General features: G+C 44.9%; 1 protein-coding gene across 4 annotated transcripts in view; it reads left to right on the top strand.

The window, feature by feature from the left end:
- The window catches only part of nek7 (NIMA-related kinase 7), a 55,279-nt gene that overhangs the window by 2,393 nt on the left and 25,862 nt on the right, over positions 1–27,024 (top strand). For 2 of the 4 annotated variants that reach the window (XM_037468847.2, XM_037468850.2), the window contains exons 2-5: positions 14,496–14,583; positions 21,782–21,922; positions 22,839–22,901; positions 26,637–26,747. In XM_037468847.2, coding sequence (XP_037324744.1) covers positions 14,524–14,583; positions 21,782–21,922; positions 22,839–22,901; positions 26,637–26,747 — 375 coding nt within the window. In that variant the 5' untranslated portion in view covers positions 14,496–14,523. Of the gene's footprint in view, positions 1–14,200; positions 14,380–14,495; positions 14,584–21,781; positions 21,923–22,838; positions 22,902–26,636; positions 26,748–27,024 lie in introns of those variants that run through there. The other 2 variants (XM_037468848.2, XM_062563313.1) reach the window with 2 other exon arrangements.

Here is a 27,024-nt window from a genome sequence, read left to right as displayed (position 1 = left end):
CCGCATCAGGATTTGATTGCATACTTTCACACCAACTCAAGCAAAGTGTACCAACTGGTCAAAAAGCATCAAGTACTTTTCACTGAAAAAAAACAGCTAAGGTGTGGTAGCGCGCCTATTTCAGTGCAAATTGTGTACTGTATTTTATTCTGCTTACCCATTGATTAAACATAAACCGTTTTGGGGGTCACACACTGGTGAAAACGGTGTGTCTTGCCATGTTCTTGTCGCTGCCTATCACAGCCAAATATTTCAGGTGTCATACTATTACATTTGGGTGCGCTGTAGAGAGATGATTCAGACACAAGTTAGTGGGAACTGACGTACCTTGTTGACCCAATTATTACTCACTACTCTGTTGCCACATTCAATCATCGTCAAAGACAACAGGCATGAGTCTGCCAGCGTCATCAGGTGATGGAGAGATGAACACCGAATGGCTCTGTGAAGTTGACTATCAAGGAATGTGTCATGAACCGGATGATCAGCAAATGGCTGCCAAATCAAACTGTGCGGAGAGGGACTTCTGCCAGTATATCTCGCTTTGAATTTCAGCTGCTGAGAGGTGGATTACTTTTGACAACGTCTGCGAAAAGTTCATTATTTTTGCCTCATTGTGTTATTTGCTTGATAGTGGCGATAAGACTATAAAATGTTGACGACAGCGATGATCAGTAATACTTCGCCGGATTCAATCTGATCAAGAGGGACTTGTAAAAGGAGAACGTCATAAAAAATACTTGCATGTCATTTTACTGGATTATTGGAAGAGGCACTAAAGATGTGCCATGATCACATGAGAAATAAGTTTGGTTCACGATTACGCACAACTGTATATTTGCCATGCTTTCCCTGTATTTCCTTTGGGTTCACAGATATTGGCTGCTTACGCTATATGTGCCGTTATAAGAAGCTAGACATTTTTCTTTTTTTACGACTAGGAAATTCCGAGTGAGACCTAAAATGCCGCTCATCGGTGAGGAGAAATGCGCTGCACCCGAAGCAGTGATTTAGCACAGTGGAATTTACTAAATCGCTCTCCAGTGAGAGTTTCCTGTTTTAGCCCTGGAGCTGGCCCCTCCGCTGGATTAAAGATCAGATGAGACATTTGTCATCTGACCACTTTAACAGTCATCTTGCCTTTGGGTTTCATAAAGAACAAAAAATGAATTTCCTTCGCAAAGCATATTTGAAGGAAGATGCTTCCTAAGGCCATTTTTGAGCTACATTAAACACTGTCTTTTGCATGATGTCAAAGACCACGGCCAAGCATCTGCAGAGAAATGATGCCGTCAAAGATAGCCCATCACTGCTTTGCATAAAAGCTTGTTTGGTGTACTTTGTGATTAGTTGTTGTATTATGGAATAATAAAAAGCAGGCAAACACAAACTTGATACCTTCCCAGGATAATTTAAATTTCAGTGTTTCCTTACCAGGCTCAGTTTAGAGGAAGGTCTTGAAGGGCATTGATAGTGTGCTGTCTGAGCAGCTACTTACTCTCCCCTCTAACAGCCGGTCGATATCCTTCTCTCTGCTGTCTTATGAAGGGTCAGTGGTGTTTCAAGCATTCGCATATCCTTGGAGGATGCCTCGCGGCACGCCGTGTCACGGAAAAGTTCTCAATTTCTCTGTGGCATTGATGCCTTTTCTCAACGGGTCTGTAGTGCTCAGGGGGAACGGACTACAAAGATATGCAAACTCAGAAATTACTGACCTCGGACCCTGTTTAAAGTTTTTGAAATGTTTACAGGGGCCCATGGTCAGCTCATGCAAATACCACATACGCTATCTGCATCATTTTTTTCACTACAAAGGGTGTTGGAACACTGTTATTCATGTGTTATTTATTTATCTTATCTATAATTGTTGGTGGAACCTATTCAATTGATAAATAAACATAAAAGGCGTTTTTTTCACTTACAGAGGAGGCTCTAAGCAAGTAAAAATATTCATTTGAAAATATTTTAAAGTGCATACAAGAGGGGTTTCAAAATTTCAATAATTTTGACGTATTGACAGAAATGGCATCCTGTTAACTTCTTTTAAATTGTTTGCTAGCTGTGTAACGCGACTGTTATAGCTGGTTGTTCCAGTGATTCTCTCTCATTTGGCCCCTTTTAGTCATTTGTAGACTGACTTTGTGCATTATACGTAGGTATCCAATATGATTTATGCACCGTGTCTGTAGGTCACTGCATGTTGGGGAATAAGTTGCTGCTTGGTGTCATCTAAACAAAGCTACTAAATAAATGTTGGCATATTGTGAACTGTGCTGGAAACATGGCTCTCGAGCAGCATCCCCCTTTTTTTATTGGATATCACTCTCCTATTGGCCTCTCTTTCTCTTTTGATTATCCAAACGCAAAAATACACAAATCCCTCAGGATACAAATTCACTTTCACAGAATAATTACAAGATGCTATATGCCACTGTAAACACCACTTCAGTGACAGTGACAGTATGCATTTGTCAGGAGATGAGACAAACGCAGAATGAATTTGCACTCACGAACAGAATGAGGGAGGATTTTTCTTTTTTTTTTTGTTGCTCGCTGATGGTGCTATGGGCGTTTGTTCCAACCTCTGCACAAATGAGTCTTAATGTTTCACACGGGATTCGCTGCTGAAGAGAGCAGATCTGTACGCATCTTGTCGGTTTTACCCTCCATGTCAGTGTTTCTTATTTTGCATCTCACTTTGTTCTTTTGTGGTGATGTAGGGTGTTGATCTAAGGCCAGCTGATGAGTTTCTCAATTGATCAGCATCTGTTTTGTAAACACGCATTCTTAAAAAAAAAAATCGTTACATTTTTTTTACCCATTCCACTCCAGGTACGTACCAGCTGCTGACATGGCCTTTTTACGTTCCCTTACAGGCCCCCAAAAAAAGAGGCACAGCGTTGGAAGCCGCTGAACTGCTAAGTTTAAATTAATGACTCACAGCTGTCTGTCGTGCTCTCTCTGGTCTCTTGGTGTGGCCTGGGGCTTTGAGGTTGTGGTCAGGGCCTGGGGGCATGAGGGGAGTCATAATGAGACGCTCCTCTGCTGCTGCCTAACCGGCCCTTGAGCTCCTTTGTCCCTCTCCCAGCTTCCACTACCACGCCACCTTGTCTCGTCTCCTCTTATCACTGCCTCCTGTCATAGACACTTATCCTTTATTACAAGCCTCACTTCTTCCCTATTTAGTTTTTCTTTACTCCTTCTTCCCACCCCTTAAACCTCTGTGACTCTCAATCTGTCCCTCATTCTGGCCTCTGCTCTGCTCTCCTCCCCGGGGGTCAACTCCACCCGGGGCCTCCCCATCATCCTCCACCTCCCTGCCCAGCCTGGCCCACAGTCAATGGGAGGCAGGCGGCCTGACTCCCTCGGAGCAGCAGGAAGCAGCAGCAGGGGTTAGGCCTGTATGGCGCTGCCGGCTGCCTCCCTCAGAAGTCCTGCCAAGCCGAGGATGAGAGACCTTTGCCAGTGTGGTATCGAGGCATAGAATACAAATATTTTACAGATGTCTGAAGTCAGGCATCAGGAGCACTTGGGCCTAGAGCAGAGGTGTCTTTTAAGTGCAAACGATCTGCATGTATTTTGTGTAGGATTTACGATAAAAAATAAAATAATTAATTGTAAGGATGTGTGGAGGAGAAAGCACTTAAAAAGGGCCTAATAAAGTGGTCGTCGTTAGTCTGGGCTGTGTGTGTGGGGCAGTAGGAGGGGAGAAGTCTGGTCTCATTTGTGATTGGCTGCGGGAAACATGATTGATTTTGTTGGATTGCGCTTGAGGTGGGGGCTGGGGTGGGGGCCACACAATGCAACCGTTCTGTGAATGCCTGGCTCGGTTCCCAACCGGTTCTGGCTTGTCAGTTTAACGGTGCATATTTTAACGTGCGCCTCTCCGCGGGGTCTGGTTGCAAACAGCAGTCTGCGAGCGGCACTGCATCCAACGCCTGCGTGACGCTGGGCCTCGCTTAGTGAAGCCCACCTAAAAGCAACGCACAGGCACGAAACACATCTTGGAAGTTCTGATTTTAGAATAAGGCAGATGGCATGGGTTGGTGGTGTCGCGCTGTTAAAAAAAAAAAAAAAAAAAAAATAGAGTGGGGAAAAAAAGAAGAAACAACAAGCCAGGACTGCGTGATGAAAGCAGCTCCCGCTTGCTTTGAACAGCAAGTCTGTCATGGCTGGTGTCTGCTGTGTGGCTCCGGGTCAAACTGTGATACGCAACTCCTGGAATTTGCGCTTTTTAAGTTTTTCATGTTCAAATCGTCTGAGGGGGGAAAACAGAGGGTGAAAGGGGTGTGGGAGACAGGAAGTTTCATTAATATTAATATTCGAATATGTGAAGGCGGAGGCGGGGACGACCTATCTTGTTCATCTGCTCTCGACCCCTGTTGTGGAGCTTTTCTTTTTTTCTTTCTCTCCTTCTCTTTCTTCTTGAAAGACATCTGTTTTTCTCCGCATCTTAAGTTGAACTGATATTTCTCAACTGATCTACATACATTGACACTCAGATTCCTATATAACACTTTGGAGTATCGCTGAAATCTGTTTATAGTTCAAATATTAACACACAAAGCAGTATCCAAGGGCTATCCTAAAATCATCATTGACAAATTTTCTTTGGGCTCAAACTATATTTGCAACCACGAGCTGGGTAGGTGTGTGTTTACAGGGTTGTGTGACGTTTAGATATGTCCTGCTTCTCTGGGCTCTGTTCCCATCTCTGAATATTGGTTATTGATCATTCGCATTGTGAAGTGTGGGTGTTTCTTATTTCTGGGGCCTAGCTCTTGGCCAGGGGTTTGCTCATCATTTGTCACGTGTCTCTGCCTCACTATTGTGTGTGGGGATGAACGTGTGTTCAATAATGAGGAAAATCCATGTTTGAAGATGAGTTGGATGCATTTGGGCCCGGGCCCGGCACCGACACTTGGATAGGAGGCGGAATTCAGGAGTTCTACAGATGTTGGGTGATCTCAGGGCAGTGTCCGGCCTCTGTGAAGGATGGTAAAAAGGCTCTGACATCTCTCCTGAACTGAAAAGGGGAAATCCCTGCACACACACACACACACACACACACACACAAGAAGGATGAGTGCCTGAGGATAACAAAAAACGTTTTCTGTGTGCAATTGTGTGTCTGCCTATGCACGTTTATTAATATTCTATAATAATGCACTTGGGATTCGGTTTGGACTTCTCAGAGCAGTTTGAAGCTTCTTTGTTATACACATTTTCTCTGCCTAGAATATTGACGTGTTTATAGAGAAGTGTTGAGTAAAGGAACAAAAGCAAGCGGGTAATTTGGCTTCGCTTTGTGAATTTCCAGTTTTGGTCCAACAGAATCATCTGTGAAGTGATACTCAGCCAGCATAAACTGTGCTACTAGAATTGACCGAACGACGCTGCATTATTGTTAGTTTTATAGTAAAGGAGTGATTCTCTTTGGCAGGATGACAACTTCATAGGCGTCTACACACAGTTGTATGCGGCAACAGTACTGTATTTGACCTCTGATTGAGTTGCAGTGCTCTGGATCTGGTTAGAACATTGTGTGTGTGTGTGCGCGCGCCCTGGGCAGCCAGCGGGGCCCACCACAGAAGCCGCAGCAGGCTGACACCAAACCAGAACCAGAGCCAAGCTTGATTTCTGTGGAGCCACATTCCCAAGGGGCCGCTTTTAGTCCACGTTCAGGACGCGCATGTATTACGTCAATGTGTGGACTCAAACTGTGAGTCGCCCTCGCTCCTCGTGGGTTGAGCCAAAGTTTTTCTCTTGGATGCTGAAGAGTGGTGGTCCTGTCCCCCACAGAATAAGCAGTTTGGGTCCCAGAAAAAACCCCAACACGAGCCATGGGCCCTCACGTTAGCACTCAGCTATGTAACGAGACGGCTCCTCTCACATTACTAATGACTTGGACATCTTGCTCTTGTCATTTCCTCTTAGACAAACTTCGATGCTGAATTGGGGTAACTGCTTCAAACTATCCAGGGAGAAAGGAGGGAAAAAAATCTGCTCGGAGGGAGAGACTGCTGGTTTCTGTGAAGGGAAAATGGAGCACGTTCACCAGATGTTTTATTTTTGACAGTCGTTCCATAGATGAGAAACTCAAATGACAGGCCTCATCGTCTCCAAATGTCAAGGAGATAGGACACCACTTTCTGCTCTATCACGGTACTACACACTGAAAGGCTGTTGTGTGTTGTAGCTTTGTGATGTACGTACTGTATGTTCCGATTCAAACAAATGCCGCATGACCCTTCTTTGTAACAGTCTTGTACCAAAACACATGCTGATTTCTGCATTTTTTGTTGGTTTATTTCTATGCAATGTTTTGTTGATACGGGCCATGTGGAGCTACTGACTTTGCAGCCTCCTCTGCTCCTTTTATAGATGTCAATGGCGGACAAAGGCGATGGACACCCGAACAGGACCAAAAATTGAGGGTGGCATTCCTGTGTTTTTATTTTTCCTGAAAATTCCCCTCATACTTGTTTTATGTGGGTAGGTTTTATTTTGTATTACTGTAGGCCTTGTAGCGGTGCAGACAGACAGAGACACGGCCCTGTGGTGCAGACTGTCACATCGGATATCCCGGTGCCAGAGGTGATGAAGCTAATATGGTGGTCAGTCGTCAACATGGCTAACAAACAAAGCCCTTATTGGTCCCGGAGCACTGGGAGCTCTGCTCTGCTGTGCGCTGCTGTGTTTTGCATTGCGAAAGACCGTGAGCTGTTGCCACAGAGCGCTAATGTAACCTAAGGCCTCGGGATCTTCGTCATGCTGTGGTGTGCCTGTCTGGCTGTGGATGTTACGTCTGAATGTTCCTAAGAACCGGGAGCTGTGCGTCCAGAAATACCCCAAATCGCTGCCAGAGCAAAAAAAAAATCAGAATCACAAATGTGCGCCACTCTTGTTTTGCGGTAGCTTGTGGTATAAATATAACGGGGCCCACTGTACAGGGCCTTCATGTGATGTAAGGGTTTTACACCAAGTGCGCTGCTCCTGAAATCAATTGTTATATTTATCAAACAACAATGTTAAATTTGATGGCTTTAATAGAAAAGAAATCTGCACATTTGCCGCCCTAAATCATACACTTGTCATTTTGACATGGATGTGAAATGATGTGATCTTAGACATTTCTTCTGGTGCACTTAAGTTAATGTGGCACCATAGAAGTTGGTATTTTGTTCTCAAACCAATGCTGGCTTCAGCAGGAACCACATGCCCCAAACCTCTTGGAAACTTCTCTTGCAGCTAGATCAGCAAGTCTAAATACAGCGCTCATGATTTTCTCTCCACATTCTATTTTAACCAAGGTGTGATGGTGATATGGCATTTTGAAGGGTTGTGAATGTAGTGAGGGTGTGTGAGCACGGTCCAAACCCCCAGGGTCCCCTCTTCTGAACGCCTGGGGGGGTTCTCTGCTGCTAAGCTGCTTTCTGAGGGATCACACAGTTGTCTTAAATGCATCTCCGCTTTTGCATACTTTGCCCACACGGTTTTGTCTCTCCTTACACAGCAATTTGTCAATTTACCTTATTTATCCGCAGTGATTGACAGAATTAATTTGTTTCACCTGGGATTAGGGGGGGGGGGGGGGGATGGTGTGGCTGGCGTTTTTTTTTTTTTTTACTGGTACCACGGCTGTCTGTCACTCCTTCTTTTATCATTGAGATTGGAGTTTATCTTTTACAAGCCTAAGTAGAATGTTTTTGTTTTTCAAGTGATTATTAGCATCCTCCTTGCCTGCCGTCTCCGGCTGACAAAATGAGCACATCAAACACTAACTAGGCAGTGCGGGCTGGCTGGCCAGGCTCTTGCCTTTTGCTTTTAAGGCACCTGCTGAAGTGACAGGCTGGCAACAAAAGCAACAAGAGGGCCGTGGAGTGGGCCGGACAAAGGAGCGGAGAGGTGGCCTGGGCTCTTAGCCACGTGCCGGCTTGTGCCGTCCACACACAGGAGCAGTGGAGCACCCGAAGGGGGAGGAGCCGGGTGAGGACGAGAGGGAGGGGGAGAAGGAGAAAGCGAGGTAGAGTGGGTGACACCTGCATGTCCTTGAGATCGTCGCTCAATGGGGGACATCGTAACTATACGTATTGGCTGACAATGCAAAAGGAGCACTGAGAGGGACGGGGGGATACTAATGTGCAGGTGGGCATTTGAAGGCAGAATCATGCACACACAGATAAAGACAGAGTCTAGAGTTAATAGGATTACTGGCTCCCGGTAGGTCAGGTGAAAGTGCAGATGTGTTTCCCAAAAGTGGCACTCGGAGCACTGTGCTAGTTTTACTTCCATTGTTGGGGGATAAATCAATATTGGCCTCACATGAAGCTTGCACGTTATGTGCTGTGCCATTTACTTCTGCAGCGAAATAATCATCAGCCTATAAAATATGAAAGTGAAAAATGTTAAAGAGGGCTATAAATAGTGAGCAGGCAGCATTATGGATCACTGGCCTTGGAGTGTCCCGACGGGCCGCTGCAGTTTGCATCCTTGCGCCCCCCCAATCCCCCAATCCCACCACGCACCTCTTCTCCTTTTCTTGTAGTTTTTGCATTTTGCTACCTCCACTCGGGAGAAGGTGACGGTCTCACAGAGCAGAAACGAGGTGGCGCATGGGGTAGTGTGATGCGCTGGGAGCCACAAGGTTGGTGGTTTGAATCCCGGCTGCCCCATGTGCCATGTCGATGTGTCCCTGAGCAAGACACCCAACCCCTAATTCCCAGGCAAAATGTAATGCATGGGTTAAATGCAATGTAAGTTGCTTTGAATAAAAGCATCAGCTAAATGACATGTAATGTATTGTAAAAACATCAAAGTGTAGCTTCTTTGCACTGCATGCCTCTTTTTGTTGAACTTAACTCCAGGTACGCAAACAACGACTGAAAAAGCGAGTGGTTTAAGCTCATTGGAGGACAGGTCTGTGTGTGCGTGATATGCAGGTATCCCGCTTAGTTTGAGCCACCAACTGCACACAGAGTCATCAAAAGACGTGGCATGTTTGCACCCAGCGATGCGCCAGCTCACATGCCAAGGTTTTCGGAGCCATTGAAGCACCTGGTGGTCCTCCGTGTAAGGTGGGAGAAGCATGATGTTTTGGGAGCTCCCCTCCCTGGAACTCTTTTCTGGGCTGTGGCTGTGCCGGACGTTTTAATCCCTCCCGTCTCTCGCCCCTAATTGCCTCTTTGGTCACTTTTTAAAAGATTTCCCGCCTGTAAAATGTCCAGCTCAAAAGCAAACGCATCTCGACCGAAGTTCACATACAAGCAAAATAAGGCCTCTATACGAATCACATATAGAGGCCCGAATCGTGTTTACAATAGAGGACCCCGCAGTAACAATGTTAGTATCAGATTTCCCTCAAATATCCAGGTTTGGTGCGGCTATGGAAGATGCCACTGACACAGAAAGAGAGCTGGCCATTAATCCAGCCGTGTTTTGCCTTTTCAACAATGATTCCTGTTTGATGTCAGCGTTGTTGTTTGGGTTTCTTTCATATTCCTCTGCTCTGATTAACTTTTATTCCTTTGCGGCCAGAATTGGGGAACGGAAACGTCTAAATGATTTTACTCCAGTGTGTGTGTTTTGGGTGGCTTTGCAAAGCCCCCTTTCAAAGGCTTTGCCCTTTCTATCTTTGTTTTTTCTTTTTGATTGAGAGACAATAAAGTTTCCTCTCCATTTTATATTCCATCAAGTCTCGGACCGTCAACCTCAAAGACCTAAAAGATAGGCCCACATGTTGAGGTGTAATTGGTCCTCTCCCAGTCTCGGTCTCTTTCTCTGTTTCTTTCTCTCCCCCCCCTCCCTCCCTATCTCGCTCTCTATCTCTCAGCTCGCGCTCCAACAAGCACGAGTGCCCGCACATTTGGGCTAATGATTCTGAATAGTGATTAAAATGTATCGGAGAGTGCGCTGCTTCTGTGGTATCCGGACCCCTCCATCATTAGTGCCTCTCTTCCTTTCCGTGTCATCCGTGTTAGTCGAGCTGGGGTTTCAGACGAGTCCTGCGGTGGGCTTTCATGAGCACAGACTCAAAGATTTCTCCACTTCTTGTAATCATGGACACCACTCTTCGAGCACTTTCACTGTCGTCTTCATACTCCTCAAAGGGGCCTTTGATTTCCTCACATCCTACACCCGGCCGGATAGTGTCACATTATATTTTTCTACCCCCCTCCCCTCATCACCTTCTATCCTTGCTGTATCTTTTTTTTCTCTCCTCCTTAGCTGCATGCTCATCAGTCTTCATATTTATCGTCCTGCGATGGAGAGCTGTTTTAGCACCCTTCTCTTTGGGGCTGCTTAAATCCAGCACCTTTCACTTCCTCGCACCCCCACCCATCCCTCACACTTTGCCTTGATCCACCTTTTTATAATCGTCCCAATGTCTTTGTTTTTCCTTTTCTCGTGTGTTAGATGAATAATGCAGAAGGGAGGAAATGGGGATCAAAGAGGAGCTAAAGTCAGTGCCAAGTTTCTGTGGTGCACAGCTCCACACCGTCTCTCCCAGGACTATGAGCACATCAGGGCTAGCCAATTTTTTCCCTTCTTCTCTGCCCTGCCATTTTTCTCAGTTCTGCATGTGTCCCATTCGGCTCGACTGTCCCCGCTTGAACCAGTAGACTGAAGATGTGCTCTTTCATATCAAGCGTGGAGGACTTGTTGTTCACTGTCTTGCAGAAAAACAACTTCGGCATTTTTATTTGAGTGCCTTTTAGCAAAAAAGACGATAGTGACGACAGAAATGATAAAGTTGCAACCAATTCTGTGGGAGACGAAAGCAACAAACAAAACCGTTGTATTTACACAATTTGCAACTTCTCCAAAATAATTTAGGAAACGTATTGATTCTTTTTTAAATGTTCAAGCCAGTGTTGTGCTTGTAACAGTAGGTCCTGAGCAGCGGCTCACTGATTTTGTTCATGAAGCTCCGTTTACTCGAAGCACCACTCAGCCAGAGAAAAGGTTTGTGTAAGCCAGTCGTCGTCCTGGAGGGATCTCTCTAAAGTTAGAAAAGAACAAACCTTGATGGTGTCATCAGATGAGTCCCCCAACTTTATGAAAGGGCAATACATAAATCGCTGCCGTGCCCCTTTTAATTACGGTTGGGTTTACGAAATGGAGCCGGCCTTTTATGCCCGTCGGGGGAGCTGCAGCTGAAAGTTCCTCTCTACTTAAAGTCTGCTTCTTGTGGAGCGGCGGGTGTGCAAAAGAACATATGTCATGGGAAAAATAAGAAGAAAAAAATCACAGATTTGAGATGAGTATAATAGGAAGATGATGAGAGATTGAGACATGTTGCATGTAAGGGGGGCGGGGAGGGGTCACAAGTCAGATATGTGAGAACAAAGAATGTTCACAGCAAATTGCTGAATAGTCGTAATATCCTTTTTTCTTCCTCCTCTTGTTCGGCCTTCCTTCTGCAAGCATTTAATTACCTACGTGTTTATTTACACCGAGTGGTTGGTGGTCTGGATGGCAACATTTACTTTCTTTCCCGTCTCGAAAAAACAAACAACCGTCCGTTAGTCGCAGAGATAAAGGGTGTTCTTGCAACCCGCTAGCTCCAATTTCGATCTGCAAAGAAATTATTTTTCACACTTTTTTTTGGGGGGGGGTTGCATACATATAGCATTGATTATCTTTGCTGTAGACCTGCTGAATATTTGCAGCTGTCTCAGACCAAACATCGAAAATAGTCTCACGCGTGCATCTATGAATAGTTTGGAAGGGGGAGAATCAGCTTTTAGCTGTCGCGTGCCACGCTGCTGCCAAAAGCCCAGCCAGCCGGCCTCTGCCCCCGGCGGTCGGCTACAGTGCGCTTCCAGTGCCGTTTGTGCACAGCAGCTTTTAAGATTCACAGCGTGAAAGTTCGAATCGATCCGTGTGTGGGATTTGTTCAGGCACGAGGACAAGGGCGTTGCTTTTGGTGGTCTGCTCACTACGCGCGCCGCGTGGACGGGAGCCCGGAGAGTGATGACCTCGCCTCATTCGATCGAGTCCGCCCTGTTAATTGTGCCGTTTCCTGCTGTGTTTGGTAATCTAACAAGGCAGTCTTAATTGATCTAGTTAACGTGGGACGTCGGAGGCGAAGGAACGAGAGCTGAGATGCCCCCCCCCCCCCTCCGGGTATTTTGACACATAGACCTTCACAAACACAAGAGGGTTAAGGAGAGCAGTCAGGGTGCCAGTCCCAATCTGCCACAACACAAAGCTGAAGTGCAAAGAATTCCCACAATAGGCAGGGAGACACGGGCATGCTGTCGATGGCCATCTAGTCAACCCAGTACGGCCTTTACTCAAGTCATGACAACATTTGGCTTTCAAAAATGGCTTCTTTAGTGTGTTTATCAACTATAAAAAAAGTTCCTTTTTTCCTCCAGCGGTGGAGGTTCTTAAATCTTTTTTTACGTTTGATTTGCACTCGTTTGAAACAAGCTTTTAATGTAAATTTCAGAAAACAATATTCCCAATATAGTCAATGGCAGTCCCAGGAGTAATAGTGTTGTGTAAACAGTTATTTCCATGAGCATCAAAGCTCACATGAAGGCCAGCGAGCCCCCGGAAAGAAAATCTGAACCAATCTAAAAAAAAAGAAAGAAAGAGAAACCCAACCAGTGTTTTTAAAATACTTGCACACAAATATATATATATATATATATATATATACACACACACACACACACTGCATATTGCAAACCTTTAGTGAATGAGACTGACAACATCAGGGGGGAGACCGATCCTCGGTGCAATTGTGCTAGGGGATTTTTAAATTGGCCGGGGAGGTTTGAGGCGACAAAGACTAAGTAATACGCAAATGACACACTGACAGATCTGCAGACGGACGACCTTCACTCCAGCGGAAAACATGCAAATGTCCAACTGTGAAGTGTGTCGTGTCTCTTTTTAGCTTTGTGTGAAACCCTTAGATGTTTTTTTTCCACTCTTGTTTGCATGCGTGTACAGCATCCATGTAAATAAGACTGTAGCAATGTAATTTAGCTGGAACCCACCTAATCTGTATCGGTAGTTAAATCCCTCCAAAACCGCGACTCTTTCTTGTTTTCTTTGACCGCCGATGCGATTGCTTCTGCCCGTTAATGCTTGCAGCCAGCATGGTTGCTAATGCATGTGCATCTCAGCAAATATACAGTATGTGCTGCCATGGCTTCATTATGTTAAATCCATGCAAAACACCTCACCCCACATTTGCATTTACTTTAGGATGACATAGGGCTGCTGTTATGCAGGCATTGTATAATGGGCACATTCTTAATTCTTAATTTATAGACAATGTAGCCTGGATATGTGAGTGCTCGGAACAGGATCCTGCTGTAGAGCACTTTTCACATTATGTTCTGAAGTTTTGGATTCATACTTTTCTGGATTTTTGTTCACTATAAAATCAGGTAACATTTGTCATTATCTATTGTCAGTGTGGCGTAAATCTCAGCAACTGTTTTTATAGTAGCTTGCGCAATTATCTCGCTTCTAGGCTACATGCCAGAACATGCAATTATACAACAAACGAGGCATACACCCAACAACATACCCTCACCTCTGTGTGACCTATATTTCCCAAGATCCCCACCCGAAATTACCGTATTTTCGCGACTATAAGGCGCACTGGATTATAAAACGCACCTTTAACGAATCGCCGATTTTAGAACTATTTTCCTATATAGGGCGCATAGAATAGAAGATACTGCAGTAAAACGTTTGACTGGGGTTGCGTTATGCATCCACTAGATCGGGCTGTGCTAAATCAAATGTTATTAAGCGTTCACTCCCATGGTAACGTTGTTCAAACGTTAATGTGTATAATAACAATATCTCTGAACCTCCAACTTTCGTTCGTGATTAATGAAAACATTCTTGGCAAATGCTTTCGTGCATCTTGCGCTGGGTGGCGCCTCGCGGCGGACCGTCAGCTCGATCCTGACATCCGACTACGAGCTTTAATATACGCTGTTGGAACTGGAATTACTGCGGCTGCTGGCACCAGAACTTCCCTCCAATGGATCCTCGTTAACCAGTATGGATCAACCAATTGATACATATATATGGCGCTCCGGATTATAAGGCGCACTGTTGTTTTATGAGGGGAAAAAAAGGATTTTAAGTGCGCCTTATAGTCGCGAAAATACGGTATGTGGAACTGTGTAAATGCCGATAGTTGCGTTGTCTCCGCTTCATTCAGGTTAACATGGCAACCCGAGAGTGACTGAGACAAAGGGTGTCAGATCCACAGGCGTGACGCGGGACCCAGTTCCGCCGAAACTGGACACCCGTTGCTCCGAGCGGCTCTCGCTGGTTTAGTGGCGACCTACAGAGAACAGCCGTCCGGTGGATCAAGGTCATTCTTCTCCGCTGTGAAAGGTCGCCGCAAAATTCAGTCACCGTTTCAACGGAAGCGGCCGCCGAGGGTTTTGTTTGATGCTCCGCGCTTCGGTCGGCTAACCGCACGTTTTATGTTGTGTTTTTGTTTTTCTCAGAGGTGTAAAGGATAAAGCTCCTAACACCATGGATATGGACACGCAGCCACACGGCCAGCAAGCAGCTGTTCCAGTCTTTCAACCCCAGGTAGACTTCTCACACACACACACACATATCTGCTACCTGGGGTTTGTGACCTATTGCCGGCTGCGTTACACACATCTTTTTTTAATATTCCAAATCGACTCAATTTATATATTTTTGTGAGCATCAAATTGATGAGCATGTCTCCTATATAACACGTCAGATTGTTAAATTAATTGAAGGTATCTTTCATTCACAATTGGATCAGATTATTTATACGTAGGGCTGGGCGATATATTGGTATAAACGAATATATCGATATAATTTTTAATGGGATATGGAATTAGACAATTTCGCATACATCGATATATTTCAATTTGCGCTCTGAAAGCAAGCTGCTGACCCGGAGCTCTCTGCACTGCTTCTCGCCCTCGCCCCGCCCATCCTCGTTCACGCACAGAGGGGGGAGGGGCAGGGACACACACGTCAACAAACATGGAGGAAGCAACAACGTCTGCGCAGCGTGCGGAGGAGGAATTGGTTCGTTTAAAAAAAAAACAGTGGCTCAGTAATTTGGAGATGGTTCGGATTTAAAGTATCCGATGAGCAACAAAACAACGTTATATGTAGGGAGTGCCATAAACAGGTTACAGTAGGTTTGCCAAACGTCCCGTTTTACCCGGGACAGCTCCAGTCCCGATTACCAATCACAGCCTGCTAAGTCAATGACGCGCAAAAACCTCCCGGTTGTTGTGACGTATCTGTTAAAATGAGTGAGGCTGGCGCTGCTCATTGTGCGCTTCCCACCCCCCCCCCCCCCCCTCCTCCTAAAACAACGGCACAAACAGCTATACGAAGAGTGTGTGAAACTGCGCGCTGCAGAACGCCAGAAACAACCCGAACAAGCTCCAGCCCCGAAAAAAGTGACAAGTGGTGTACTATAACGAAAGCGGTGTCCTATCACATTGCTAAAGATATGGTCCCTGTTGGCACTGTTGAACAAGTCAGATTCAAAATGCTCCTGAAAACGATTGACCCGAGATATGAGCTTCCCAGTCGCAACTACTTTGCAAGAGAAGCACTGCCAAAAATGTATACTGAAGTCATGCAGAGCCTTGCTGACCGGCTCGCTAATGTGACCCATTTTGCATTGACCAGCGATATGTGGTCGAGCAGGAGGTGTGAGTCCTACACGAGCGTGACAGTTCACTTCATTCAAGACTGGGAGATGAAAACAGGATATTTTTTTATTTATATGTGCACCTTATGGAGCTTTGTTTTAAAAAAATACTCCTGTTATACACTATTTATGTTTACATATTATTTGAACGGCTGAGCATTTGTTTATTGTTTAATTTAATTTATTATTTATTCATTTTAATTTATTTGATTTTGCAACTCCTTACTGAAATAGCTGGTTTCAATTAAACGACTGATGACATGTCATCTTTGGCTTTGACTTTGCTTTGACATTTGTGTTCAGGTTTTCTTCCCTTTCAATGTGGAGAAAATATCGGGATATATACCGTATATCGATATCCAGCCAAAATATACCGGGATATGACTTTTGGTCTATATCGCCCAGCCCTATTTATACGGTTTCTTCAATTTCTTGAAAATGCAGTTGATTTTCACTATATAATATTAACAGCTTTTTTTCAACATGGTCACTCCCTGTTGCAAAGGGTTTCTTTTCTTCAGTGAATAATTCATTTGCGTCAGGCCTCGTTGTACCATTTAGTCAGCAACTTTTATTAAATTTGTGACATCACAAATAGTTTCCCTCAAAGGAAATCGATTAATTATAAAACATCTTGTATGTGTGTGTGTATATATATATATATATATATATATATATATATATTCCACCTATACACTCATTGCAGGCATAGCATCAACTTCCTTCGCCTTTTGATTTGTAAATATTCTGCGTTGCCCTTTTTGTTTTCATGCATCAATCAAGTTGTGCGTTAACGGTCGGAGCGTCCTGCTGACCGCTGCCGCCGCAGTGTGAGACGGGCAGCAGATGAATGTTGTGTTCCTTCGATTGATCAGAGATCTGGAGGCTGGTGGAGCCCGGCCTCCCCCTTCCGCCTCTCTTGGTTCAATACAACTCAGATTTCCTGTGTGCAGATCTGGTCACTGTTGGATTTTAATACCTCTCCAACATCAGGTCCATTGATTTCTTTCCAGAAGGATGTTTCTGCCTCCATATGTATTGAATATGCTTTAAACAAAGAGGACCATCCATATGCCCTAGAGTACTTTTTTGTGTGAAGAAAGCAACAACACTAAAAATAGGTCTACACTCTCAGTTGTTGTTTTTCTTGCAAATGCAAGGGCACTGCAACATTAACACTGGAATTGCCAAGGGGGTTAATTTATTCTAAGATGTGTAATTGCAAAATTAAGTTTAATTGGGTAGCACACAAGTTGGATAAAAGCTCAAATGATTTATTTCACTTAGGATGCAACCGTCACATGCACACACACGCGGAGACACACACACACACACACACACACACACACACACACACGCACACAAAATCTTTGAACGGATCTCTTAACAGTTGAATGTGGGTTATTCTTTAGTACTGACTTACCGCTCTTTTTTTGAGTATATTTCAAGCAGTCTATATTTGTTATGTTCACTTCCTGTGCTTAGGTCAGGGCTACCAGCGGACTTTCTGTGTTGCGTCATGTTTTTTTACTCTCATTGAAGATGTCTAAACTGATTTCCCATTTAGTAGGAAGTGGAAAGTGAGAGTCAGTTTCAGTATGTAGATGACTGTCTGGGCAGCATCCAGATGGGTCTCTTTCAACAAGTCCTGTCACACTTTCCCAAGGTTCAGTCTGCTCGGCAGCATGGGAGGGGAGGTGAGAGAATCTGAATTGTATATGTGATGAAGGATATTCTGTACCGCTTGCAATATCATTTCTCTTGGTCCCGAAGGTATGATGCATATGCATTAGGTAAACGAGATGAGCGAGTAAGATGTGCATTTTTAATGGCGCATTTGCTCTTTGAGCGAGTGGGAGGGTCGGCGAGGAGGCTCCCCTCAGATCGGATTTTGATCGTCAAGGCGGTTTGACAGACACAGATCCGTCTGTACGCGCTGAGACAAGGTGGTGCGGCGGCAGAGCAGATTGGGAGGAGAAGAACGTAAAACCCCCTCTGGGGTGAATCCTGCTGGTCGGCTGAAGATGAATATTGCATGGTGCCGCGCTGGGGGGGAAGCAGAGCACTGGTTGGTGTGGGAGCGGGCCTGCTAGTTGCTGTCTCTGTCTCTCCTTGTATTTCTCCCCGTCTCTCTAGTAGACTACGTCCACAGTAATCACGCAAGGTTTCTCCGGACACCTCATGACTTGATACGATTCCAAGGGCTACGATCTTGATTCGTCAAAAATGACATTTTTTGTACTGTGACTAAAACAATGCTGGCTTCTAATAATTCATAATTTAAAAAATACCTGATCCATCTACTGCATTATCTTTTATCAATTCCAAGCATTGCAATGAGATCCAACAAGAAAGTAAATAAAGTTGGACCTGTAGCAGCATGTAGAAACATGTCACCCAGCATTTTCTGACTTATTTCACATAACAAGCTGCTCTTATTCACTCATCACGGACGGGTATTACATCTGTTGCGTTCAGGGGCGGCGGTATAACCGGTTGGTCCGGCACCAAAGAATTATTATAGGCGATTGTAACGCTCAAAATAATCGTAATCATAATCTTTCAAGAGAGAATCCCAAAGCATTTCATCCCCAACGCTCACATTCCTCAAGTAATTTACTTTCTTTTTTCGCTTTTTATTTTTCTCCTGATCTAATTTAGTGTTACCCCATAAACGTCCTTATTCTTGAATTACTATTATTATTTTTTTCTAAGTTAGTAAAATGCTGGCTCAGTGACCAACATGGAGAAATGTGGACGTACCCTGAGTCGCTCTCTCTCTCTCAGGGTCTCTTTCTCATCCATATATATCCATCTCCCTCGGTCTCTCTATGGGAGACAGCACCTCTCTGCTGCCGCCGGCCTTCCTGTTGCAGCCGTTGGCGCTGCCGGGCTGTCACATCACACCCTTGCCCCTCTGCTGCTTGTCTTTCCCCCCTCTCACTCTCCTTCTTTCTCTCTCCCTGTCTTCTGCATTCCCCCTTTCACTCCCCATGTGTCTTGTCAGTTGTGTTCGCCAACGGTGTCATTATTGGGCAGCCCGTATCACACTTCCTTCGATGAGCTGTCTGTCTGCTCTTCTCTCTCTCTCCTGTCTCTCTCTCTCTCTCTCTCTCTCTCTCTCTCTCTCTCTCTCTCTCTCTCTCTCTCTCTCTCTCTCTCTCTCTCTCTCTCTCTCTCTCTCTCTCTCTCTCTCTCTCTCTCTCAATCCCCCTGCTAGTGACTAGCCCATGGCGGTTGTGTGTCACCTTTATACCCTGTACACACTGTCCCTCTCAGACATTACCCATAATGCCTTGCATGGCTGCCACTTATCTCCATCCCCTGCAGCTTATCCCCATCACCAACCGGAATGATGTGAGTGTAAAGAATAGGCACACCACAGAAGTGCAGAAAACATGAAGAAAGTGTATTATGAAGTGGGTTGAAATCAAACAACCGTACACTAACTTTGCCTCAGCCTGTATTTATACTCCCATATGTAGTAATCATTTCTGGCATTTGACATGTGACCCTGATCTTTAAATGAGAGAACCTTCTTTGGTTCTCTCAGCATTGGTATACAATTTTTGTGATGGATTTATATAAGGTGATTATTTGATACTTTACATATGCCAGATCAAGTATGTACCCGTGGGAGCCTTTATTTTACTTGTTCAGTTAAACAAGAAACACTGTTCTAGAGTTACCTCTACCATCATAATTAACTCACTTGTAAACAATCAATTCTTATGTGCAGGTTTGTTCAGAAACAGACTCTTGCGTCATTCCTCTGTGACTTCCCTGTATGCGTGTGGCCCTTGTGTTTCAGCTGGGAGCTCCTGATTGTGTGACACCCGTGTGTGGCAGATGAGACGGCCTGTCACTCAGCTTTGGCCTGGCTGCCCTTTGAAGGCCAGGCCAGGGGGCGAAGAGGTGCCGCAAATGGCCTGTGAAGTTTACATACACTGCCCACTGCTAAACAGATTAGCTCTAATGAAGTGTCTAATGCCGGGGCCGCCGGCTGACATAATCCTGCCTGGCAGCTCGGCCCCTTGGCTGCCAAAAAAGCCGACCTCCCTCCAGCCCCGTCTTCCGCCCTCGCACGGCCTCTGCTGCCACCCAGGGCGACTCCACACAGGGAGGTGCCCACTGTTAATCATGCCGGACAGTGTGCGATCTGACATGCAAATGTAGGTCATTGCATATGTAAATGTGTGATTAGGGGGCTGGCATGCCAGGATACATTAGCAAGACTGTGCTCTCAGCAGGCGGTTGTCACAGCGCTTCAGAGGCTCATGCTAACATTTGTCAAGCTACAACGCAGCGAATGAAAGCAATGCCCTCTTGTCCTCTCCGCCCCCATCTCTCTCTCACTCCCTCCCTGAACCTATAGCAATCAAAGTGTCTGGTTTTGCACAAATGCATCAAGCATCTTTTTTCCGCAAGTTTATTTTCTATGTAAAGTCCTAACTACAATGATATGTAACTTTTTGTCATATGCAGCTTTCTTTTTTTTTTTTTTTGCAGTATGTATTGATGGGTTACTGCGTGTCATGCTCTCTGTCACAGTGTCTCTCAGACAGCTTTGGATGATGGTTATGTCATGCTGAAAAATGCACACACCTCGACAGTGTTAAGGGTTAATTGAACAGGGCGTCTAATTGGCTCACACCTCTTCCCTTGGCTGACAACTCTAAACTTTAGAAGCCCCAGCCTTAAAGCTTCATAGCATTGTCCTTCTCTCAGTGTGTATTTTGTATTTATTAATGAAGATGTGCATTCATGTTTGCCACATATTATTCAGTCACTGGGCTGGTTTTGTCACCATACAGACAATGAATGCTCCCAACAATAAATATCTCCTTTCGCTCTCTTGAATACATAATTTAACCTTTAGTTGACCTCTAATAATGAAGCAATTATTTGACGAATACAACTGTTGTTATACAACATTCTCTACTTCCATCTGCTCAAATGAAAGCTCAATGCTTTCATTTGAGCAGATACTTTGAGGTTAAAAATTACAGACGGGACAAAAGAAGCAATCTGAATATATTAACATAGCCATTTTAAAGACTAAACATGAAGTTGATTAATCATTTCGTTGTTTACGTTTTCATTGCACATTATTCCTTGAATCTTCCCACTTCACTTTTTTGGTCCCACTGTTAACTGGCCAACGACTTCACTTGCGTGTTCCAGTTTGACAGAGTTACCGCGAGTGTGATGACACTGTTTACGTGTTTTAGTGCTTGGGAAATGTTTGACCTTCTCTCCCTCTTTGTCCTCCTTCCCTCTGTCCCAAGCCGCTTGCCCCCGAGCTGCTCTCATGGCCACGTTGGCAAAAGTGTTGGTGACATGTGGCATTGTGATATCTGTCACCTTCTGTTTGCTCCTGTCGACGCCTTGTACAAGTTTACCAAAACACTTGAAAGGTCACGCAGCCTGTTGTGGGCGTTCTTGTTCTTCTTCACACATCATATCCGAGGGGCTCATTCTCTTGTTCTTTTTTAAAAAAAATTATTGTGGAAGGTGAGCACTTCAGCCCTCACAGCCAGTGGTGTGGCGAGGAGTCTCGCTGTCTGTGGCGCTGTGCCAGCCTATTGGTGATAAAGCTTGGCAGACAAAAGGAGGAGGAGAGTACTTCAAAAAAGGTTAAATGGTTTGATGTCTGCGGAGGGTATTATTCGTTTTCACCTCTACAAAACGGTACCAAATGAAGGATGATTCGCTTGCCTACCTTGCAGATTGTAAGGTACAAAGCTGAATTGATTACACAGGAACATCATCAATCACCATGGTAATTAACCAGAATGTTAATGTTTCTAATTTTAAAAACCTCACAGTGTACTTTGACTAAATGAACACAAGGACGTTCCTCCATCCACATGCGTTTGTTCGGCCATAAAGTTATGGATATTCCCCAGGGCCATGTTGGAGTACCAGTCCAATCATGTGAAGCACTCGGCTCAGGTTTCACCTCCGTCTTCGGCCCTCATCCTTTCCTCTTAGTTCAGTGTTAATCCATCCACAAAATGTCTATATGTCATAATTTCATTACAATGTTTCATTACGAGCGTGCTGTTTTGTTGTTATCAGAAACAGTTGCAGCCAGACATGGGCCACAACTCGCTGGCAAACTTCCAGATTGAGAAGAAGATCGGAAGAGGCCAGTTCAGTGAGGTGTACCGGGCGAGGTACCTGCTGGACAACACGTCAGTGGCCCTGAAGAAAGTCCAGGTAAGACACCGTAATACACACCACTTTGGATACCACCACAGCCAATGATATATAGCCTTCCTTTCTTTGTTAGCGTCTGCATGAATGGTCAAAGCGAGCCAGAAGAAGACACAAAAAATATAAAAATATCTTTAGACTTAGCGGCAATTTCGTACCTCACACCACCTGCATGCGGCACACTCGACTGAAAATTAAAGGTCATGAATCCCCACGCTGGTGTTCTTCATGCTCTTGCGTGTTTTTTCGATGGAGCCATCGTTATAACTTTACAAAAACAATGAATATCCGACAATGCTAATAATTGTACAAAATTACACCACCAAACTGTATGCTGTGTACATCCCGTCTGCTGTCGCACCGGTTCAGGTGGCCAGTAGTCCTTTTCGGCATGAATGAATGAATGTGTTTACACAGGAAAAGAAAATACCGCGATACCTGCAGAATCTTACCAAATACTGTGATAGACATTTTTGGCCATACCGCCCAGCTTTTTACATTACATTACATGTTATTTAGCTGACGCTTTTATCCAAAGCGACTTACAATAAGCTCTACTGTGAAGGCTAATCTGCCTTCACAAACATGACCCAGTTCTCTTGGGAACTGTGCACACAATACAGATTCATCCACACACATTCAATATTCAGTGACTTTTGCACACACGTACAAACTCACACACCAGGAGAATGGGCTGTACTGGTTGAGGATGTATACACATACACACACATCACGCACACCTGAGGGACGGGGATTTGTGCGTGTTACTCGGATGTTAAACACCTGTAGTCACTCCAACGGCATCCTCTGGATAACAGCAACCATGTTTTTTTCCTGTTTTCTATCCATCTCACATTTCTTGAATATGCCATAACACCCCTCTCTGTCCTCTTTCTCTCCCCTTTTGATCTCTTGATAGATATTCGACTTGATGGATGCCAAAGCTCGGCAAGATTGCATCAAAGAAATAGATCTCCTAAAGGTAAAGAACCAGAGAAGATGTAGACGGCGTGATGCGCCGTGCTCTGTTCTCTTAAGGTGCCTCAGCTGAGACCTTCCACCACAGGAAAACAATTGATCTGCACCAGACGGCTCGGATCTGTGTGTCGATGTGTGGGCACATGCACGTGTGTGTCTTTGTGTTTGTATCCTTACATGGCTATGACTGTAAAGGGGTGTTTGAGAACCTGAATGAGTTTGTGTGTGTAACTGTACAGTACGTCTGTTTTACTGTCTCCAAGCCTGTGTGTGTGTGTGCGTGTGCGCGTCCGTGCGCGCCCTTGCAGGGGTGCACCAGTGAAACATCCCTCCAGGCTTACATTGACTCTTTTTTTCAAAGGGGTTTTTGTTATCTTTTTGTAATGTTTAGAGCTGGCCAACAGTGCATCAGTATGGAAATTTAGGAGGCTCCCTCTTGGGTCTCTTGATGTATTTACCTCCTCCCTCTCTTAATCTTCCAGTATTTATTATTTTTTAATCCAAACGAAGCGGTTTCATTTATCAAACTACCTTTTAACATGTGTCAGTTGGGTTTCTCTCAAAAACCAATGAGCAAACTAATGACAGCTTCAATATTTCCCCCTGTCTGCGAGATCCCAGATCTGTGTCAGAATTGTTGGTGTTTGATGCGTGATTGTGTGTGTGTGTGTGTGTTCCTGGTAGCGATTCCCTCCATAGATAAAGCCTTTATGCGCATTATTGTGCACCACAAGCAGTTTTTCCCACATACACACTGGCACACATACACAAAGAAAATAAAACCAATTAGTTTGTACCACTCAAACACATCAGTGGATCCCCCGGGGTCTCGTTGGACCAATCAAAGACAACAATTCTCAGATGCAAGCAATAGAGCTGTAATCTGAGTAGTAGATCATTGACTTGACGACACGAGACAGCAGGGTTCGCCTAAATCTGTATCTCGGACCTCCTATGAGGGGTCATGGTGTGTCTCACTCCGCCAGGTGACAACATTTCTCATTTCGTTTATATGCATCTTCTTTTTTTATTCCCCCTTCCAATCCCTTATGTCTTATTCACCCAGTTGCTATGTCCTTCCATCCGTCCTTCTTCCTCTCCCCTTGCTCGTCTTTACTCCTCGTGTTTGTTCCCGTAAGCTGATTGCAAGTGAACATGGAAGTTGTGCCCGACCCAGTGCTGCCCAGCCTGATAATAAAGGGCTGAGTGTGAGAGAGAGGCAGTCCTTCTGCCTTATCCCCCACTAGACAGGCCAGCAAGAGACACAGCCAAATCAGAATAATGAGAGGCACACTGGCATGGACCGACTGGAATGACACACATACTGGCACGTGATCGCACACACGCCCTCCTACACACACAGTCACACGCGTCCACTCTCAGTCATGGCATTTGAACAGTCTGCCTATTTGTTTGTTTGTCTGTCTGTGTTTATGTCTGCTCGTTCATGTGTGTTTTCCCGTTCTGGCATGATGATTTCAACTTGAGAATCTCACTTCTCACGCTGCCCTTTTGTCTAAATCTTCGCTCAGAGGAATGTTGATTGTGTGTGTGTGTGTGTGTGTGTGTGTGAGAGAATTAGGGCTGCAACAAACGATTATTTTGATAATTGATTAATCTGTTAATTATTTTTTTGATTCATCAATGAACCTGATAAAAAAAAAGCATTAATTTCAATCCCTTTATTCAAAAACAACTAACAGTGCCAAGATCGTCAGAAAGTGCACAAACAGGTAGTGATGATTAAAAATAAAAAATCAGAAAACTTGTTCTCTATACCAGTGGTACCGGTTCGTACCGGGCTGCAAAGAGCGAAAAAAAATATGAATCCAGTCATTTAATTTTGAAAAATTCCATAATCTCTCGCATGCGATTATAACACATTTATCAAGCGTCACCCAAGTTTCTTATTTGCCGTGCGGTCCTTGAGGTAAAAAAGGTTGGGGACCGCTGCTCTACTCGACTCACACACTCAACGCTCTACGCTCAACTTCAATTCTTTTGTGATGGAGATTCAAAGCTGTTTTGAATGTATCCTCCTCAACTGAAGGACACTGCAATCTAACAGAATTATTTTGTAATACGGTTATTAATATTCCTACTAGCTGCTTTCCTCTGAGCATGCCATCCCATTCATAAATGCACTCTAACCTAATTAATTATCACGGGTTAATTTTGTACCATCAGATGGGATTAGTCAGTGTCTTGTTCTTCCTTGAAACTCATCACCAGCTCACCAAATACATCAAATCGAGTCGTGCATGATTAAGTAATTACACACGCTGGTGGGCCTCAGCGAGCGTGTGTAATTACATAATCATGCTAGTCTGTGTGTGATATTTCCCACTGAATAATTGTTGCATTGCATCCATCATTTATGTAAACATCTGCATGTGAACCTCTCCCTTCATCTCGTGTTGCGGAAGAGGAGTGGGTTGTGGCGTGCGCATCGTAAGGTCGGGTGGGGTGGAGGATACTTATCATCCCGCCCTCGCTGTGTTACAGTCTGGAGCCGTACAGACCTGCCACTCTGGGCCAAAATTACATCTGGCAAGAGAGGACAAAGGACGGCCAAGGAAAGATGGAGACACGAGAGCAGGGGCCGTGCAGGGAGACTGAGGCGGAGTGCAGAGTGTTGTGTTGCCGAGTGTACTGCACTGCTCTCCGTTCCCCCTTTTCTTGGCATCATCCAGAGCATGAACATTTCTTTAATCACAGCAGAGAAAGCAGAGCCGAGTAGAGGACACGTGTCACACTGCTCTGTCTGCTCACATCACCCCGCACGCACACACACACACACACACACACACTCTCCCCCCCACCCAACATTGCCATGCCACACAGCTCCATGTCTCCAGCTCTGCACATATCACCATCTCCCTCTACTCCCTCCGTCCTTTCTCCTATTCCGGTCACCCACAGGCCGTGTATATGAGTAGTGCTCACCTTATTGCACTCACATTCTTTTTTTCTTCCCTTCCTCACCTCTTGTACTCTTTCCAACCTCTTCAACCCGCACTGTCCATCATATTTTGCGCATGTGTGTGTGTCACTGTGTCATTTGTTTCTTTCCCTCATTTGCCCCTCTCTCTACCCCATCCCACTTCTTTTCTCGTCTCGCTATGGATGGATAGAGACTTTGTGTTTACAACATGGAATGCTGTTCCTGCCTTATTGACCAACCAACAGGAAGGAACTCAGCCAGAGATGAGCCTGGGATGCTTGTTTTTTTCTGACTGCCAGCCATGTCAGCCAGTCAGGCGTGTGTGTGCGTGTGTGTGCGTGTGTGTGCGTGTGTGTGCGTGTGTGTGTGTGTGTGTGTGTGTGTGTGTGTGTGTGTGTGTTTCACACATGGGTTGTTGTCATCACAGACAGAGGGGTTGTTTTGACATGTCACCCAGCTTTGTCACACTGGAGGACAATATTGGCTCATTAGGTCCACCCTTACAAAATAGGGCTTCCAAATACGGACTCAACTGTTTGCTTTTAATTGGTGGGCAAAAAACTGTGGATTGCAAAACTCATGTCTTGAACCTCTGTGTTTTTAATAACTGATGTGGCTGTTTGATAGACATTGTATTACAAGTGCTCAGGACGATGCTACTGTCTGTACCCTCAACAATAAATGATTTTCAGTCTTTGATTAGGAAGTGTGACCAAGGAAGCCCTTAAAGTGTCACCAACATGTCTTCTATTCGCTCATTCTTTCCTTCTTCATGACATGTCTTTTCTCCCATAGCAATTGAACCACCCCAACGTGATAAAGTACCATGCGTCTTTCATTGAGGACAACGAGCTGAATATAGTCCTGGAGCTGGCCGATGCAGGCGACCTCTCACGCATGATCAAGGTAAGGAACTCTCTACAACAACAACCCCCCCCCCCCCCCCCCAGCTAGCACTCTCGGCCTTGCTTCTTGGCCGTAAGGTGCTCCAAGCTCGACCGCAAAGGCAATACAATACGCGACACTGACGCAACGGACCTCCTTTTATCACATAAACCCCAAATAAATTGTGTTGTTGTTTTAATGGGAAATTCTGGTGTATCTTATGTTTGGCAGAATAACCATTTCAACACAATCAGAATCAGAAATTTGGTGTCAAAAGGAATGCTATAAACTGCTGCCA

This window comes from Pungitius pungitius, chromosome 7 (assembly GCF_949316345.1).
Source record: "Pungitius pungitius chromosome 7, fPunPun2.1, whole genome shotgun sequence".
Lineage (NCBI taxonomy): Eukaryota > Metazoa > Chordata > Actinopteri > Perciformes > Gasterosteidae > Pungitius > Pungitius pungitius.
Note: the sequence above shows the minus strand (reverse complement) of the source record. Positions and strands in the feature narration are given on the sequence as shown.